Source organism: Cucumis sativus, chromosome 4 (assembly GCF_000004075.3).
Source record: "Cucumis sativus cultivar 9930 chromosome 4, Cucumber_9930_V3, whole genome shotgun sequence".
Taxonomy (NCBI): domain Eukaryota; kingdom Viridiplantae; phylum Streptophyta; class Magnoliopsida; order Cucurbitales; family Cucurbitaceae; genus Cucumis; species Cucumis sativus.
This window is the reverse complement of record NC_026658.2, coordinates 7,077,633-7,091,833: the sequence shown is the minus strand read 5'-3', so window position 1 is coordinate 7,091,833 and position 14,201 is coordinate 7,077,633. Positions and strand designations below refer to the sequence as shown.

General features: G+C 37.2%; 1 protein-coding gene across 2 annotated transcripts in view; it reads left to right on the top strand.

Moving 5' to 3' along the window:
* Positions 1-14,201, top strand: part of LOC101214702 (copper-transporting ATPase PAA1, chloroplastic) — a 48,050-nt gene that overhangs the window by 17,935 nt on the left and 15,914 nt on the right. For both annotated transcript variants that reach the window (XM_004137117.3, XM_031884043.1), the window contains exons 13-14: positions 710-807; positions 9,824-10,079. In XM_004137117.3, the coding sequence (XP_004137165.1) occupies positions 710-807; positions 9,824-10,079 (354 nt within the window). The remainder of the gene's footprint in view (positions 1-709; positions 808-9,823; positions 10,080-14,201) is intronic.

Here is a 14,201-nt window from a genome sequence, read left to right as displayed (position 1 = left end):
CCCTTTTAATATTGATTTCCACTTGTTGAAAAAGAAGAAAGGAGAGAAAGCACAAGTTGTATGTGGAAAACCCTAGTACAAGGAGAAAAAACTGCGATAGAAGCCTTTCTTATTATTTTCTAATAATCAAAAGAGTACAAGAGGAAGAATATATATAGGCCATAATAAACCCTAAGAAAAAAAAAAAGAAAACTAGGTACAATAAAGTACACAAATACCCTTGGGGCTATAAACTCTCCAGTTGCCCCTAATTTCCAACACCACTTGTTGGACATCTTATAAATTTTCAATCAAAAGCGAGGAGAATGTTGAAGTTATTGAAAGCAATTAACACAAACACGAGGATTACGTGGAAACTCGAGAACCGGGAGAAAAACCACGACATTTTAGTTTTATTATTTTCTGATAATTACATAGATACAATTGAGGGAACTTAAATAGAATGCAAAGGGCGAAGGAAAAGAAAGATTTATGGTAAGTTTTCCATAAATATAAATTCTAACAGAAGTATTGGTTTAGTCAAATTTGTTATAATCCATTAGCTTAAGCTTTTGGGTTAATCAGCGATTTAATATATACCATCAAAATTGCATATACACAATCTTGGAAGCTTATGAAGGATTGAGTTATTAGGAGAAAACGGAAGTAATTCATTGCTTTTTGAGCTTTTTCCTTTTCATTATTGAATTTAAATATTCAACACTTGCAGGTGGTTGAAGGAACATTCGTTGAAGAACCTGGTTCTGGTGCTGTTGCAACAGTAGAAAATAGGATAATATCTATTGGAACTTTGGACTGGGTTCAGAGGTATTCCTCCACATCTATTCTATATATGGATTGAAGGGCTATGTTGTATTTGTAAACATCTATTCATGAAAGGTCTGTTTGTTTCTGAAAGCTTTCAAGGGGACTGAAACTTGGCTAAAACATCAGTTCAATGTGGCCAATTGCATCTTAGAGAACTGTAGACTGAATTGACTTCTCGAGTTTATTTCAAAATATATAGCTTGTGAATGAAAACTTTAGTGAACCCCTAATTTGCAAACATTAAAATTTTCTAATTGATTTGATTTCAATCCTAAGGATTAGGTTAGACATGGATTGCCTTAAAACCAAAGCTGTTTAGAGAAAAAACAAGTTCCTTGGGTCAAGACTTGAACACTCGACAGAACAAGATGATCAATTTTACTTAAATGTTTTTAGGTATGCAATTCAACACATGAATTGTAAAATTCAACAAACTTGAAGGAAAAAAATTGCAAGGGCTAAAACACATTCATCACAGTCTGTTCTTTACAATTTAATGACCGAGCTTTAGGTGTCCTTCTAAAACTCTGAATGCCACATCATCTTTCATGAAAATATGATATAAATACCCCTATTTTTTTCCTTAAATGAAAACAAAATTTTTCTTTGATTGAAATGGAAGGCTAATGCTCGAAATACAGGGTGACATAAAAAGCAAGATAAGGCAAATACATCAAAATGTAGCCCAATATTGGACTTGCCCAGAAAATTAAAGCAAATTGGCTCTTTAAACCAAAAATCCAAACACCACTGAATCTGAAACTTTTCAAACAAGCAACCATATGACGAGGACAACTGTTAGGAGAGAGAGAACCCTCTGATTAAGATCAAATGATTCAAACCAAATCACAGAATAATGAACTTTGGCTGCGTTGAGCCCTAAAAATGATATCTTGAAGACTGGGGAGGACTGAAAACATAATCCACACATAAACATTGATTCGCTTGAAACTTTTAGAATTTCACATAGCCTGATATACTTCTAGAGGCATTCAAAAACCAATGCCTAGAATCTCAAAAAGTACGGTGCTGTGAACAAGTATCTACATCCCAATGGTAAAAAACCAAACCATAAAGGAATGAAGCAGTACAAAATAGCTGCAGATAATCCATCTTGAGTGAAAACTCCTTACACCAAGCGTCAAGCCAAAAGTGAAAGCACCTCCCATTTTCAACATATAAGCAGTAAAAGAATTAAACTTCAACCAAATTTTGGAGATACCAATTCAAGGGCTTTTTATACTCAACCCAGATTCCTTGATGTGTGCTAACAATGAGTGCTAACTCCAAGAGTACTTCTTACCACTTTGCATAAAGGAACTTCTAGTTCTTGCTTGAATATCCACCTCCATGTAGTTAATAAAGCCGAACTTTTAATTTTCAAAATTCTCAGATCTAGATTACCATCAAATAACACTTTCCAGACCAAATCCCAGCAAACTTCAAGAAATAACTTACTAAAACTCAAATTGAGGAAATTATACAGCCTGCTGTGCTGAAAAATTGGAAGAAATTTCTAGTAAATGAAATCCACAGGCCAGCACAGTTGATGTGAATTTAGAGAATTTTGAGAAGCCGATAAGCATGACTTCTTTCAACAACTTGATTGAATTTATCTTCAACAAAGGTGATGTTCGAGCCTAGTGATGTAAATGAAGATTGAGCGCTGAGGATGAGGAATGTTGCTTCTATAGAGAACTATCAGCAATAGGATTGTTGAACTTACACAATTTTAATAAGGCATTGTCAAAAAGGTAAGTCCTCTCTCCTCCCTCCTCTCTCCTCCCTCCTCCTCCTCCCTCCTCCCTCCTCCCTCCTCCTCCACCATTCTCCCCGGTTCAGCCAAGCCTCTCCGACCAGCCCTTCAACATGGAAGTTGCTAGCTGCAGAGTTAATCAATCTCATTACTGTATTTGGAAGGAGAAAAAAGACTTTATTATTGAAGATGTGGAAGCTAGAAAATCCATTTCAATCTCCGAAGCTCAACTCCGATGGACTTTGCATACTATTTCAGCTCTCCTCAATAATCCAGTAGACCACTTCTTCAAGAAAGATGGTGAAATTGACAGAGGGCGAATGAAAATCTTCAAGTTCCAAGCCAACTCAGGGTGGATCCTCAGCTGTGACATTTGGCCTTACTCAGGAGGTCATTCTACCCTTAGAATATGCTCAAGAATCAATATGCAAGGTGGATCTTCCTTCTGTAGAATGTTGGAAAAGTATGCAGACATAGTAGATTACTCCCGCTGTTCTCAGCCATTTCTACTAAAGCTCCCTTCCAACCTTCAGTGGAAAAATAAAGTTATGTTGCTACTGTTAAATCCAAAAGCTCCAACCATTCCATACCTAAATCTGGAAAAATGGAACCATGCCCGGATTCCATCCATAATGATCCTTCTCAGGGCTCAGTTCGCCATTCCCCCTCTATTAAACAATGGTTAATTAAAAACTAGAGGTGGCTAAGCTAAACTTTGATAACCTTTGGATTATTTTGAAACTTTTTGCTTCTGATGATTGGAGATGGATACGCAAATTTTTGGAATCAAAATTCCAAACCAACATTGTTATACCCTTTATGATGACAACCATTTATAAGCCTTGATCAAGGGTCCCTTAGTGAATTAATTGGTGCAGTAGGTAAATGGCATGCATGGGGAAAATTTCACATAGTAGGTCACAGATGTTGAAAGTCTATGGAGGTTGGATTAAAGTGAAGAACCTTCCTCTTGATTTCTGGTGTAGAAGTATTTTCGAAGCAATCAAAGACCATTTCGAAGAACTCGAAGAAATAGCCACTGAAACCCTTAATTTTACCGATTGTAGTGAAGCTCACATTAAGGTAAAAAAGAATCAATGTGGTTTTGTTCCATCAACGATTGAAATTTCAGATCAAAAGAGGGGAAAAATATTTCTTTGAGTTTCTAAGCCCTCCTATTTCCAGAAAATCCCCCAGTGTGCAAGATGTTTTTAGAAATTCCATTGACCGGGTTAGGGTAAGAGAAGCTTTGCTTGATGAAGGGTGTGACCTATCCTCCTTCCCTCCAGTACTAAATGTGCCAAGATTAGTTTTTGCTACCTTTCCAAAATGCAGAAACCCTTTCCAATCTCTGCAACATTTTCCAGCCACCTCTCCAGCGCCGGAGAGGATGAAAGGTTCCAATTCACAGTTGGCAGCCAACTCCATTGGGTGGAAATTTGAACAGTCTCCACTTTTAATTAATGAAACTCCTAATGAGCACAGCTGTATCAACAAGAAACTGGGGCCCACGGAAAGTAATCAAATTCCAATTAATTTGGCAGCTGTAAATCTAAGTAGAGAGAGAAAAAAGGGTAAATCCCCTTTAATTAATATCATGCAGAATTATGACTTTTCCTCAAAGGTAATTAATGAAAACAACTTTCCCTCAAACCAACGGCAGTTTTCTAATCTGGCCTCCACTGCTCCTTCTCCTTCAGTTTATGGTTTCTGCAACAAGACTAATTCTTCTCAAGGTGACAAATCTCTCCAAGTTCAAGCTTCAAAAATTCTGAAGCACTATTCTCGGAAGCATACTTCTTTTAATAATTTATGGACTGCCTTATTGAAGTCTGAATTGAATGGAGGTTGTGACATCAATATTCCTTCTATTTCAGCAAACAATCCTGACCTTTGGAGGTTTGCAGCTCCAGAATTCAGACTTTTAATTGTCTTTCCAGGTCAGCAAACTCATGCTCTCCTATCAAGCATTTCAAATACTCAAAACCCCCTAATATTAACTCTAAAGTTAATTTGTTGTGAGGCTCTCCTTGTTGTGCCGCCATTGACAAACCGACCTCCAAAACCTTGGAGTCTCCATTTAGTGTAAGTAGTAAGGAGTCCTTGGGGTTCCCAAATGGTTTCGATTTCAAGAGTAATGAAGAAATTGAAGGGGCTGATCTATCTTCCCTATTTGATGAAGCAAGTGTTGTTCCAATTAAAGTTCCCTCGGAATTGCCAATGGATCTGCTGCCCTTAGTCAATGATTGTGGCATCATTTTGGTTTAATGAAAGATGGATAAGCCTTCTCCTCCCCATTCAGCCGAATGAAGTTAATCTCTTGGAACACTAGGGGTTTAAATGACATCACAAAAAGAGCATCATTGAAGAAATTCATAAAAAATCATAATCCGGATATTGTCTTGATACAAGAATAAAAAATGGAAGTCTTCAATTCTGTCCTTATAAAATCAATATGGAGCTCCAGAGATATCGGCTGGGAATTCGTGGAATCATTAGGTGCCTCCGGAGGAATTTTAACAATGTGGGACAGCAGTTTAATTTCTGTTATTGAGATGATTAAAGGGAGATTTTCCTTATCAATAAATGTCTCTCCTAAAGTAATTAGATCTTCTGGATTATTAATGTTTACGGACCCTGCAAGTATAGTGAAAGAAAACTGATTTGGCCAGAATTGTTAGCCCTTACTTCATGCTCAGCTGAGGCATGGTGTTTAGGTGGAGATTTTAACATTACAAGATGGTCTCATGAAAGATCTCCTTTCAGCAGAAACACAAGAAGCATGCATCATTTTAATAAGTTCATTGCAGCAGTTAATCTTGTTGATTTTATGGAATCAATCTATATTTCATTCATTACTTAATAGAGATACAAGCCTATATATAACCATAGAGAAATACACTTAAGCAAATAATATCAAATAATATCTCCAGAATAATATCTCCTAAGAATAATATCTCCTAAGAATAATATCTCCTAAGAATAATCTAATTATATTAATAAATCTCACATAATTACCTCTACAAAATGGGAGGTTCACTTGGTCAAGGGATGGTAGTTCCCCTTCCAGATCATTGTTTGGTAGGTTCTTTGTGAACAAAGATTGGGATGACCTTCTTGAAAACTCCCGGGTCTCTCGCAAAACCCGCATCTTCTCAGACCATTTTGTTGGTGATATATAATTAAATTTGCTTTCAACCACAAGCTTAAGCTTTTGGATGAATTGGTGGTTTAATATGGTATCAGAGCAGGTGATCCAGGGAGGTTTTGTGTTCAAGCCTCTGCATTGTCGTTTCCTCCCCAATTAAAATCAATTTCCACTTGTTGGGCCTTTCAAATATTTCAAACCCAAAAGTGAGGTAAAATTGATTCCTCTTGTTGGGCCTTTCAAATATTTCAAGCCCACAAGAGAAGGGGAGTGTTGGCGATATATAATTAAATTTGCCTTCAACCACAAGCTTAAGCTTTTGGATGAATTGGTGGTTTAATACATTTCTCCATTTTATTAGAGGCTAGTGCTCATTTGGGATCCCTCTCCCTTTCGATTTTGCAACAACTGGTTGTTGTCCACTGAGTGCAACCTTTTAATTGAAGAAACAATATCCAACTTCACTCACCATGGATGGGCTAGTTTTATTCTACATGAGCAATGGAGAAGGCATTTCACTACGCAGGCCAAACTTAAAGAAAAAGAAAAATCTCTCCTTGCGAAGCTGGAAATTTGTGATGCTATAGCAGATTCAATAGGCCTAACTGAGGATGAGTGTGTATTCAGATCAGCATTACAAGCAGAATTACTCGGTATTTACCATCTTAAAGAGCGCAACCTTATTCAGGAAAGCAAGCTTAATTGGCTGTCGGTTGGGGATGAAAATTCTGGGTTTTCCACCGTTTTCTGAATGCAAAGAAGAGGAAAAATTTAATTTCAGAATTGAAAGATACTAATGGGTGATGACAGCTTCTTTTCATGATATAGAAAGGATAGTGCTGAGCTTCTTTGGTAATCTCTATACTAAAATCCCAGCAGAAATACTTTTGGCAGTAAAAACTCTTGGTAGGAACAAAGCCCTGGGCCCCGATGATTTTACAGTGGAATTCCTCATCAAGCATTGGCCTATTTTCAAAGATACTTTTGAAGCCTTGTTGAAAAACTTTCACAACAATGGTAGATTGAATGCTTGTATCAAAGAAAATTTCATTTGCCTTGTACAGAAAAAAGAATTGGCCTTGGAAATGAAAGATTTTCGCTCAATCAGTCTCACTACCCTATCTTATAAGGTAGTAGCTAAAGTCCTAGCAGAACGGTTAAAATCTGTAATGGACTCAATCATCAGCCCTTACCAAAGTGCTTTTATAGAAGGAAGACAAATATTTGACCCAATATTAATTGTTAATGAGGCCGTTGAAGATTATAGAGCAAAAGAGAAAAAGGGTTAGATCTTGAAGCTTGACCTTGAAAAGGCCTTTTGATCGAGTGGATTGAAACTTCCTTGAGAAGGTTTTACGCCAGAAAAAATTCAGTGCCAAATGGACAACTTGGATGATGGGCTGCTTAAAGAACCCTAAATTCTCAATATTCATTAATGGGAAACCAAGGGGCTGCATTATAGCTTCAAGAGGCATCCACCAAGGGACCCCCTATCTCCCTTTCTTTTCCTTCTTGTAAGTGAAGTTTTAGTGGCAATCATCAATAATCTTCACTTTAATGGGCAATATGAGGGTTTTCTTGTGGGTAAGGATTCAATCCATCTTTCCCTACTCCAATTTGCTGATGACACCCTACTTTTTTGCAAGTAGGATGATGAAATGCTTCTCAAGTTTGAAGGATGTCATTAGACTTTTTGAATGGTGTTCGGGGCAGAAGATTAATTGGGAAAAATCAATCCTTAGTGGTGTAAATATAAGTGATGATGACTTGTTTCAAATAGTAGCCCATCTTGGTTGCAAGGCAGAAAAATTACCTATTCTCTACTTAGGTTTCCTCCTAGGAGGCTACCCTCGGCGAAGGGAGTTTTGGCAGCCAGACATTGATAGAATTCATAAGAAATTAGACAGATGGAAGCGTTTTAATATCTCTAGAGGAGGAAGGCAAACTTTATGCAATGTTGTCTTGGCCAGCCTCCCTACTTACTATCTGTCCTTGTTCCTTATTTCAGTTCATGTGGCAACTTCATAGGAAAAAATCACGAGGAACATCTTTTGGGAAGGATTTGCAGGCGGCAAGATCAATCATCTAGTAAAATGGAGCTTGGTTTCCCTTCCTTTAAAAGATGGAGGTCTCGGTCTAGGGGGCATTAAAACCCAAAATTCAGCTTTGCTTGATAAATGGGGCTGGAGATATTCTAAGGAAGATTCAGCTTTATGGAGGAAAGTTATTTGTAGTATCCATTGCAAAGATACATTTGATTGGTTCACTTTGGGAAAATCTGGAAAAAGCTCTTTTAGCGGAATTGTGGTTTGAACGTAATCGAACGGATCTTTCAAGACAAGAAAAGATCAAGCCTATAAATTTTCAATTCAATGCAACGTAATGCAGCAACTTGATGCTCTCCAAACAAGAATTTTGCAAATTACTCCACTCGAGACCTTTGCCTCAATTAGGCAGTTTTTCTATCTCAATCAGTTTCCTAGGACTACTTATGATGTGGTGTTCTCTATCTGGACTTCCATTGAGCTTTTCTCTATGCTTTCTTTTTATTTTCTCAGTAATATCTTAGTTGTACTAATAAGGCTCATCTGTTTTCTGGCCTTTTTTCTTTTCTAGTTTTCAATGATTTTTAGATTTGCTGTATTGGCTGGATTCCGCTCTCATTGCAATAGGCTGGACTTTGTTCTCATTGTTGTAATAGGCTACTTCTTTCGCTTGTTTAAACTTCTTTATTTAGCTCTTTGTATAATTCTCTTATACATTGAGTTCTAATTAATAAAGAAGTTTGTCTTCATTTCAAAAAAAAAAAAAAACTTACACAATTTTATCCCAAAAAGTCTGGATTGACTTCTTGATTAACCACTAGATTAATTGGATCTTCCAAGAATAATGGAGAGGAAGAGGCATTATTAGTGATTTTTATTATGTAGGGATATATATCCCTACTTAAAAATGATAAAATTGGAAAGCAATAAAATCACATCATAATTATTAAATGAAAATACGCACAATAATTTGATGTCCATAGTTTATATCAGTTTGGCGTTCAGATTCTAACTCTCAGCACTGCAAAATGTAGTGAACCTAAAATACGAAGAGTTCCTCACTGTTCGTATGTGTATGCGGCAGGGTAATTGCCGAAGTGTATTCTTCGGGAAGGAGATTTGACATGCATTTCCTGGTTCACAGCAAAGTGGGTAAAGAAATGGATGTGGGATTCCCTTGTGGGCGGGGGGAAATACAAATTCGATTTTGGGAGCTTTTCATGATTTATGAGTAATGGTTTGATTTACTTGAGACTAAAACCAGATGGTAGAGTAACCCGGTCTTCTGCTAAATATCAAGGTAAACTTGGAATTAAATAAAATAATTCTTTCATATTCACAAGTTCTCTAGTACCTAATAAATTAAAGGAAAGAAATCATACATGTATAATCACACTCTAAATACAGCTAATAAATATACCAAGATAAATAATTAAATTAGAAAGCAACATAAACTAGATTGGAAACGGAAAGCACGAAAAGGTTACTGGGTTTAGATCTATCTAGTCCCGTTGATCAGTCTTTTTTTTCCTTTAAAGTATAGTTGCAGTACTCAGTAGACAATGGGCCAATTTCTTATTGTCGGTTCGCAAGTGATTGTAGTTGAAGCAACACCTAGTAGCCTCCCTGATGAATCTTCCTTAATCCTTTCTCCTTTAGAAATTTTTTTTCCTGCAATCTCTTCTTACTTCTTGTCAGTTTTCCACCTGCTCCTATCCCACCTCCATGTTTCAAAATCTCACCTGCTCCTATCCCACCTCCATGTTTCAAAATCTTTTTACCAGCAATTATTGGGTGGCTAGCAATCTTATCTAAACTTTTAGGCATGGCTTGAATTCTCACTTCTGAGACCGACATAGAAATTTGGTCTTCTTTGTACTTCTTTTGTCTGAGTACAATGATTCTAGTTCATATCCTATGGTATTAGAGCTATGGTTCAACCCTTGAAAACTGTTTCTAAGTGACTTCTATGCACTATCCCTCTTTATGCGAGGAGTTATTTGTAAACTATAATTGTTGTCAAGAAATTTTAGATTTATAATCACATTGAATTAACTATATCCTCAGGCATGGAGTTATTGTCGATGATTTTCAAGAGACGGATGATCTCAAAGCTCATGATCTCAAAGCTCATTCGGTCGTTTATGTAGGAATAGACAATAGTCTTGCTGGTTGTATTTATTATGAGGATGGCATCCGGGAGGACGCTCGTCATGTTGTCGACACTTTATCTAGGCAAGGAATTAACACATACATATTGTCCGGAGACAAAAGGAGTAATGCTGAGTACATTGCATCACTTGTTGGAATTCCAAAAGAGAAGGTACAAAATTTTACTGTTGATAATCTGTAAGTTTACTAGATTTTATTACTATCATCCGCCCATGTCTTTGCTATTTAGGCTGATAATAAATGGTTAATTTTAAAGGTCCATTGTGTATGATATCATATTTTCCCTTTGGGCAGTCGATATGCTTGTGACCTATGAAACAAAGATACTTGAAAGTGTGTAGAGAATTGTTAGTATTTGAAACTGATACATGTTAAATACGTGAAATGGTGTATCTGATTCTTTTTTAATTTCAAATATGTGTATCCTCTTCTGGGTATGTGAAGGGGATACACCAATCATTTTTTTTAATTTCTACGTACATATGTATGTATCTATGCATGTCCTAGAACAGGGAGAAAAAACCACGATAGAGTCACTTTTTTTTCGCACACAAGGAGAGATAGAAGAGAAGACAATTTTATAGGTTTTAGCAACCGCTAATACGAAAAAGGAAATAAACTTAGGGTGAAGTAAAATACTAAATTACCATCGGGTCTATAAACTATCATCAAAGTCCCCTTTTTCTAACACTCCCCCTCGAATTGGGGGTGTAGATGTCAATCAAATTCAATTTGTTAACAAATAACTTGGTATGAGTAACCCTTTGGTGAGAACATTTACAACTTGTTGACAAGATGGAATATACAGAATACAGATATTGCCATTGTCCAGTTTCTTTTTTATAAGGTGTGTTAATCTCCACATGTTTTTTTCTATCATGTTGTATAGGATTATTAGCTATGCTTGTAGTCGCTTTATTAGCACAATAGAGCTTCATAGGTAAAACATTATCTTGGTGAGGATCGTATAGAACTTGTGATTATGAAATAATTACTTGGAGAAGCAAAATGTTCCTTTGTGTTGGCCCAGATCCATGGACCGGAGCGAGCGGAGCAATAGGGGACACCATTTCCTTTATGAAATTCTTCTTGTAGTAAGTTATCCAAGGGATTTGTTCGGTGATTAGAACCATGGACTCTCAAGATGGGTTTAGGAAGGTTAGTAGGGACTAAAGACGTGGACCAATTGATCTCTTCACTTGTATTTTCTCGTGAAGATGACTAACGTGGGAAAAAGGTTGATCCTCAAGGAATATTACATCCATGGAGATGACGTATTTTTGGGAAGAAAGATGGAAGCATTTATAACCTCGTTGGTGAAGGGGATACCCAGCAAAGACACATTTTTGAGCATGAGTGAACTTAGTTTGGTTAGGACCATGACTATGGACAAAGGTGGTGCACTCAAAAACTTGAAGAGAAGACATCGAGAACAAGCCACGTGGTAGGGTATGACTCTTTGAGGAATTCAAAAAGGGTTTGGAGTTGGAAGACATGTTAAGATATTCAATTAATAAGATGAGTTGTATTGAGAACTGCATCCCCCCATAAGCATGATGAAAGTGAAGTAGAAAACAGAAGGACCATGCAACCTCGAGGAGGTGACAATTTTTCCTTTCAACCACCTCCTTTTGTTGAGGGGTATAAGCACATGAGCTTTGGTAGACAATGCCTTTTGACGACAGAAGGTCACAAAGGGTATTATTAAGGAACTCAAGACCATTATCACTACTACGAAAAACAATTTTGGCTAAAAACTGAGTCTTAATGGGAGTGTAAGATTTTTGAAACATTGATGAAACCTCATATTTATCGGTAAGGAGAAAAACCCATGTGAGATGGATATGATCATCAATAAGGGTCACAAACTAACTTTTCACCGAAGAGGTGGTAATACTCGAGGACCCCAAACATCACTATGAATAAGGGTGAAGAGTTGAGAAGATTTATAAAGTTGAGACGGAAAGGTGACCCTACGTTGTTTTACACGAATGCACGCATCACAAGACAGAGAAGAGACCTCAACTTTATTAAATAAATGAGAAATTTTCATATATTGGAAATTTGGGTGACCAAGGCGAAAATGCCATAACATGTCATCTATTTTTGAGGTTGAAAAATAAGAAGACAACAAACTGTCGTATAACAATTCCTAGAGGAAACATCATCGTCGAGGAAATAGAGTCTTGAAAGAAAACATTATTTGGTGAGAAGGGAACTTGACAATTCAGATCTCTAGTTATCTTACTAATAGATATTAAATTGTAAGATAGTTTGGGTACATGTATCACATTTTGTAAAGTTAAACCATCGAAGGAAGAATTATGACCCATGTCGGCAACAGGAGTAGAGGGCCCATCTTCAATCCGAATCTTTTCATTACCAGCATTGGAAAGATATGATAAAAGTATTTCATAGGATCTAGTCAAATGATTTGTAGCACTTGAATCAAGTATGCATGGTTTCTTACCATTAATGCTAAGGAGACAAGATGCAAATGTACCTGATTGAACAATGACCCCAAGGGAAGAGACACCAAGGTCACTTGTCGATTCACTCATAAGAGCTCGACCAGGGTTGGGCTTGTCATTTGGAGGACGTCTTCTGCCATTTGGTGGTCTACCATGTAACTTCCAGCACTATTCTTTCATATGCCAAGGTTTCTTGCAATGTTCACATGCTGGTGTCTATTTCTCATTTTACTTGTCACTATCGGAACCAGATAATTTTGCACGAAAAGCAGCAGCATCAGCAGCAAATATAGTCGTGATGTTCATAGCACATACTCTATCTTCCTCTAGACGCTCCTCATAACACACTTCCACAAGAGAAGGTATAGGCCTCTTTCCCAATATACGACGTTGCATTACATCGAACTTGGAGTTCAAACCAGCTAGGAAATCATAAACACGGTCGACTTTTTCAATCTTGGAATACTGGACATGTCCACACAAACTCCAGATAATTTCAGATACAAATCCATCTCCGGCCAGATCATTGACAATTTGTTAAAGTATGAAGTGGCATCATCGTCCCCTGTTTGCACTCGTGAGCCTGTTTACGCAGAGTGTAAAAATGAGATGCATTCTTCCTTTTAGAATATAATTTATGAACTGCATCCCAGATATCTCAAGTAGCTGCAAGGTATAACAATGGTTTTCCTATATGAGGTTCCATACTATTAATCAATAGTGATCGAAGCAGGGAGTCTTCTCCTTTCCATATGTGCTCCTAAGGATCCCCTGATCTAGGTCTTGGTATCTCTCCTGCAATCAACCCTAAGGAATTTTCCAAAGAGCCAGACAAGTAGTTAAAGTAGGAAATGAGATTACCGGATTCTCTGATACATCGGTTGACCGAAAGGAGTGTCAGAATTCATTATACTGGAATTAAATTTGTGGAAGCATCTAAGGCTGCCCCAGGAGCAGTGATTTTTTGCTGCAAACTTGTCTGAAGATTAGTCAACCCATTATTGGAGATAAACTAACCAAACCTTGATGTCCATAACTAAGGTGATGCAAGATGAAGGAAAACTGGTTGCTGCGAGAAGCTTGTTGTTGAGGCGGGGTATTTACCTTTGTGGTAGGTGGACAACTCACTAATCTTGGTTTCATGGTATATGTTTTGGCTAGGGTTTCCATCAAAGAGTTGTGGTGATGCTAGAGTTGGACGGATACACAAGGATTGAAACTAACGATCAATAGCGACTTGGACGATAGTGGCAGAAAAAATGGCGGTGGTCAGAGGCCCCATTGGCAGCTGTGGTGGATGCAAGGCTAGTGCAAAAATAAGGTTATCTTGCACTGGTTGGTTTTTGTCAATGACGGCTTAGGTTTCGTCACCATACTCTGATAAACATGTTAAACGGTAAAAAAGAGAACACAAGGTTTACGTGGAAAAGGAAAACCCTAGAATAGGGAGAAAAACCACGATAGATAGTCACGTGTTATTAGTTTCACACACAATGATGACGTATCTTTGACGTATCTGTTTCTTCATTTTTTTTTAAATTGACGAATCACTGTATCTGTATTTTTGTATGTTCTTTCATAGTAGCTTGTGACCATAAAGATGGCTTGAGAAGTTGAATTTAGCACAATATACGTGCAAGGGTTTGGCAAATTTTTCCATTTTCTTTGCACAGTTATTTTAAAAAGCAGGTCTAGATTGAACCTCAAACTCAAATAAGTATAAGAGTAGGACAATAACAATGATAACCCAGTGAACTCAAAAGCTTAAAGCTGATACATTATAGTAAATTTAGTGTCTGTTT